The 6183-nt window shown below is 38.4% G+C and overlaps 1 protein-coding gene across 1 annotated transcript in view; it reads left to right on the top strand.

The window, feature by feature from the left end:
• The window catches only part of RMDN2 (regulator of microtubule dynamics 2), an 86810-nt gene that overhangs the window by 49603 nt on the left and 31024 nt on the right, over nucleotides 1–6183 (top strand). The window contains exons 10-11 of the mRNA XM_008585127.1: nucleotides 3671–3724; nucleotides 3812–3892. Coding sequence (XP_008583349.1) covers nucleotides 3671–3724; nucleotides 3812–3892 — 135 coding nt within the window. The remainder of the gene's footprint in view (nucleotides 1–3670; nucleotides 3725–3811; nucleotides 3893–6183) is intronic.

The following is a 6183-nucleotide window of genomic DNA, read 5'->3' as shown; positions in this document are numbered from 1 at the left end:
AAAAAACAAAAAAAAAAAAAAAAAAAAAAAAAAGAAATGTATGGCCCTTGTGCTTTCATTTTTTATTTTATAAAAAGGGAATCAATGGGCCGACCCCGTGGTGCACTCGGGAGAGTGCAGCGCTGGGAGCACGGTGGTGCTCCCACCGCGGGTTTGGACAGTGGCGCGCTCACTGGCTGAGCACGGTGTGGGCGACCCCGCACAAAGGGTTGCGATCCCCTTACCGGTCACGAAAAAGACAAAAAAAAAAAAAAAAAAAAGGGAATCAAGACCTCAGAAACTTCATTTGTCCTGTTTCACATAATGGCAATCAAAGACTTGATTTAAGATATGAATGAAGTCTAAGACTACATCATCCCCATTTCTTCATCTTTTTTCTACCACTGAGAATTAGCTTCCTCTTTTTGAGTTTAGTAAGAATATGGATTATGGTATATTTAAGATAAATGATTTATATAAAAGATGCCAAGTTAATTAGCAAAAATATTAGTTTTGAACTTGAAATTCATTTTCTCATTATATCAAAGTTATAACTGGAGGTCAGGTTTTCAGAATACTGTACAAAAGTTCTTAAGGTGCTAATGTCCCTGAAATAATACACAGATAAAATTGAAAGTGATAAGCTCCAAAATCACATAGAGGTAAGGAGTGCAGATTCTGGAACCAGGTTACCTGGTTAAATCTCAGCTCTACTACTTACCAGCTGATTAACACTGGGCAAATTACTAACTTCTCTCAATCTAATCAAGACCATGGAGATAAAAGTACATACCTCATAGCAGTGTTGTGAGGAACAGATACGTTAATACAAGTAAATTGCTTAGAGTGTTAGGTATAGCACCTAGTAAGGACTCAATACAAACTCACGGAATTCTGACCTCATTAAAATGTAAACACCTTGGCAGACCATCTTGGGGACCCTACCATTTGGTCATCCATGACTTAGATCCTGTCTGGAATTTTGTTCCATGGTGTTTGTCAAAAGGGAGTGAGAAGACACCAGGAATGCTTCTCCATGTATTTACTGCAATGGTCCACGGTCCTGAGGATCCTAGAGTGCTGAAGGATAAGGCTGTGAAGGAACTAAGAGATCTGGGTGATGGAAGGGAAGAAAAGGAAGCAGCATAGACCTTGGATCCCACACCCTAGGAGAGTCTGCAACCTCTTGGTCTCCACAGGAGGCCATGTGGTTGGAACCCAGATGGTAGGACTCCTGCCCCCAATCCATCCCTCCAAAGGGAGTTCACAGGGGCCAGGAAATTATCTCCAGAACTAGCCTGTTGAGCCCCATAGAGGTCAAGAACACTAGCTTTGGAGTCAGATAAAGTTGAGACCTGACCCTTTTCTTGTCTGTATGACCTCCCCCAATCCATCCCTCCAAAGGGAGTTCACAGGGGCCAGGAAATTATCTCCAGAACTAGCCTGTTGAGCCCCATAGAGGTCGAGAACACTAGCTTTGGAGTCAGATAAAGTTGAGACCTGACCCTTTTCTTGTCTGTATGACCTGGACACCTTTCTTTATTTCTCCTACTCTCAAATTCTTCATCTGTGAAGTGGGAATGATGATACCTATTTCATATGTTTTTTGTGAAGATTACATAAAATAATACATGTAATTCTTGGCCCAGGGTCTAGCGTGCTAAATGTTGTAACTGAAAAGAAATGTTAGCTACTATTATTTTGTACTTATAACAGGGGCTGTCTGGTCCTCCACATCCTCAAAGCATCTAGGGAGGTGGGTTTAGACTAGTAGTCATTAGTGAATCCCCTGTGGGAATTCTTTGAAACAATAGCATGCTTCCCACCTCGTCCAAAATTCCGGCATGATTCACTAGGGCAGTGGTTCTCAACATTGGCTGTGCTTAGAATCATCGGGGAGCTTTAGAAAGTGTCAGTCCAGGCCTTGACCTAAACTAATTATCTCTGGGTATATTGAGGTATAGTTTATATATAATAAATTGTACCCATTTAAAATGTTCATTGATGTTTCATGTGTTTATATACCTGTGGAACCACTACCATTTCAAGATATAGAGTATTTCCATCACCCTAGAGAGTTCTCTTTGCCCCTTTGCTGCCCCAGGTAACCACTGATCTGCTTTCTGTCACCACAGATTAGTTTTGCCTATTTTATTTTTCCGTCACTATAGATTAGTTCTTCCTGTTTCTAAAATTTTATATAAATGGAATCATATGAGTTGTACTTTTGTGCGTTATCTGGCTTCTTTCCCCTCAGCATAATGTTTTGAGATTCATTCATTTTCTTGTGTGTATCAGTAGTTCCTTTTCATTGCTGAGTATATTCCTTGTATGGATATACCAAATTTGTTATGTGTTAACCTGTTGATGGACATTTGAGTTGTTTCCAGTTTGGGGCTATTATGAATAAGGTTTCTGTGAACATTCATATGCAAATGTGGACACATTTTTATTTCTCTTTGGTAAGTACTTAGGAGTGGAATTGTTGGGTCATATGGTATGTGTTTTTAAAACTGGATCAGTGCTTTTAAAGCTCTCAAGGCAATTCCAGTGGCAGCCCATGGCATGCTGGGAACCACTGGACCAGAGGATGGGTCTGTGTAATAGATGACAGATGTGGCAATTTTGGGGGACAGGCTGCCCTGATCTTACCCACTGTTGGCAATCATATGATCCCTGGGTCTCTATTAGTGGTCTCACCAGCTGAAGAGCTTTCTTCCACATCCTGATACAGTTGAAGGCCACTGCTTGAGGTTATGAGATGTTTTATAGCAAAGATAATTTATTCAACAATGTGTATTAAGCACATATCGAGTGTCAAGTGCAGGAAACACAGAAATGACCAGGAAATGCCTTCAGGAAACTTAGGTAGCTAAGACCATGAAAACATATACAATTCTCATTGCCAGGTGTTATGATATGGAGTGTTCTAAGAGCCTCTCTAGAAACCATCCCTTAATTAGAACATTATACTGAGTAATGTCACCCTCCTTGTAATTCATCTAAGGCCTTTGGTAAAGGGTCAGAATCTGCTCCAATTTAGGAATTCAATGTTGTTAGTAGACTGTCAGTGTTTCTTTGGTCTTCATTTATTTTTTTTAACCTTGACAGCAAAAAGAGGTGCTCTGTTTTATAATCACTTTGGTTAATTAAACATAGGTGTTAGGGTATATATGCAGAATTAAAGCCATGGGATACAAGGCATGCTCTACTCTCATTTCCCAAACAAATTGGGAAATGTATAGGACTTGTCCTGGGGAGAGTATATCACCAGTTGTTTTTTCTCTTGGAAGGAAAAAAGAGAAAGGATGAAGAAGGAGGAGCAAGGAAAATGATTGTATGAGGGTACTTCAAAAAATTTGTGGAAAAAGAATTCAAAGATAGTACGAATCTTTCCATGAGCTTTTTGAAGTACCCTCATATAAAGGCATCTCAAAACCTTAAAGTTTCTCATTGCTTTGTAAGCATTATGACCATAGTAATCAATTTTAATGGCTAAATGCAAAAGCTGTGTTTCCACCCAAAGGATATTTAAACTGATAAAATGATTCAAATGTGAAAACGACCAACCTAAATTTTTAAGCAGTTATGTTAATACTTGATTTATTGAAATATATCCTCCTTACTTGTGGCTATTGCTATTGATTTAAAATTGCCCTGTTATTCTCTTCTCTATTTTCTCTTAAATCAGGTTGAAGAACTACACCCTGGTTATTCCAAGTCTAATTACATGTACTTGGCAAAGGTAATGAAGACCATTGTTTTAATATCACTTTGAATCCATTACATAGAAATGTGATTACCTTTAATATTGATTATCTTTCATTTCTAGTGTTATATTGATCTTGAAAAAAATCAGGATGCTTTGAAGTTCTATAATTTGGCATTATTGCTTCCTACTGTTACCAAAGAGGTAAGTCCAGACAGTGACAAAGAATGCCATTATCTTATCAGTATTATTCAAGCTTGAAATATGAACAACTTGCTTAGATATATTTGGAGTTTTGTTTCTTTCTTCCTTTATGAAATTTTATTTATTTTTATTTTTTCCAGTTTTATTGAGGTATAATTGACAAATAAAAACTGTATATACGTAAGGTGTACAAAATGATGTTTTGACATATGTATGCATTGTAAAATGATGACCCAATCAAGCTGATTTAACATATCCATCACCTCCCATGGCTACCTATTTTTGTTGTTGTTGTTGAGAACACTTAAGACCTACTCTTTTACCAAATTTCAAATATACAATAATGTATTATTAATTATAGTCACATTGTTGTACTTTAGATCTCCAGAATTTATTCATCCTGCATAACTGAAACTTTGTACACCTGACCAATATCTCCCCATTTCCCCCATCCCCCACCCTCTGGCAACCACCATTCTACTATCTGCTTCTATGATGGAGTTTTCTTTTATACTAATGTTATGACTTATTTATACTAACATTTTGACTTGGATTTTAAATGTACTATGACTTTTTTCCCCATCATTTTGTTCCATTTTGTTTTCAACTGAATCTATTCTTACTGTCTGCTATTATAAGACACATGGATACCTTAAGAAATTTGCTGTGCCTCTGTAAGATAACCTGTCACCAGGAGATTTCTTGAATCTTTAAGTGATGTGCAAATCACAGGATAGCAGTTAAAACATCCTGATGTTTGTTAGGTGTAAGACGGCAGGGAATGGGACAGGCCCCACTGGGAAGGAGGAGGATAGCATAATTCCAGGGAGTGGAGAATAAACTATATAGCTTATAGCTTATGTGACAAAGTGGGTGTCACCTGGGGTTGCCATCCTCGGTCCCCAGCTTACAGCAAGGCAGGTTTATCCAAGGCCATTAAAAAGATTTAAAATATGTATTTTCTTGGTTTTTGGACAGCTGCCATGAATGAAAAAAATATATATCACATTGCTATTTTATTCAATAATCCAGGATTCGGTATATGTGATAAGTTTTAGGCATTCTGTAGATTGGACAGGTCGGTATGTGTTCCTGTGAGCCATTGACTAGTATTGTGGGAACAAAAGGAAATAGGTAAAAGTTTTCCTTTCCCTTCTCATACCACTAGACAGTATCATCCTCTAAATCATAACAGAAAAGAAAAGTCACAGAAAAAGCACCCCTCTTCTGTGTTAGAGCAGTACAGGCTACAGTATCTGTTGTGATCTGGAGCGTAAACAAAGAAGACATGCTTATTCCCTTCTGGGAGCTTATTGCCTAGAAGAGAACATAGGATATATCCAAATGACTATAGCTCAGGGTAGAAGGCATGAAGTTTTAAGAGTACAAATAATTGGTTATGGAAATTTTGAAAAGGGAGAGATTATTTTTACCATAAAGACAAGGTGGCATCACAGGTGGACTTTGAAAGATGTGTATATCGTGGAAGTGTGGGTGAGTGCATCTCAGGTCATGAACAGAGGCACAGGTGTGAGAAAGCAAAGATTTGTTTGCCTGGAACAGAAGGAGTGTGCAGGGCAGTCACAGGAAATAGGCTGAACAGGGGAAGGGAAGCAAGATCTTCCAAGGAACTTTAGAATTCAGGCCACCTGTGTCTTTAAAGAGGGCTAATCAGGCTCCAAGGGTCTCTGCTGAAACCACATGAGCAAGGTCTTGGACTGTTTATTTTATCTCCTGGATGATCAGAATTTCCAACAGGGTCAATTGTCCTTCCAACTCAAATCCCTCAGCTGGTTCCATCAGTTAACAGGAGATGCAAAATAGCACAGTCTCAGTAGCAGCATCCTTCTCCAAAAGACAGTTTTGTGTCATTGTTCCCCCAGAAAACAGTTTGTCCCTCTGGTTACTTACTCTTTGTTCGTAATAGAGACCCTACTGCCTTTCACATCTGTTCTGAATAATGTCAGTTTGGGTTACCTGCAGTCATTTTTTTTTTTAAACCATATGCTATTTTTCTTCCCACCTGGATTTATTTTTTAATTTTATTTTATTTTGTCAATATACAATGTGGTTGATTATTGTGGCCCATTACCAAAACCTCCCTTCCTCCACCCTCTCCCCCCTCCCTTCCAACAATCTCCTTTCTGTTTGCTTGTCGTATCAACTTTAAGGAATTGTAATTGCTGCATCTTCTTCCCTCCCGCCCCTGGGTTATTTGTGTATTTATTTATTTATTTTTGGCTCCCACAAATAAGTGAGAACATGTGATATTTCTGTTTCTGTGCCTGACT

The sequence above is a fragment of the Galeopterus variegatus genome, unplaced genomic scaffold (genome assembly GCF_000696425.1).
Source record: "Galeopterus variegatus unplaced genomic scaffold, G_variegatus-3.0.2 Scaffold3466, whole genome shotgun sequence".
In the NCBI taxonomy this organism is placed as follows: domain Eukaryota; kingdom Metazoa; phylum Chordata; class Mammalia; order Dermoptera; family Cynocephalidae; genus Galeopterus; species Galeopterus variegatus.
Note: the sequence above shows the minus strand (reverse complement) of the source record. Positions and strands in the feature narration are given on the sequence as shown.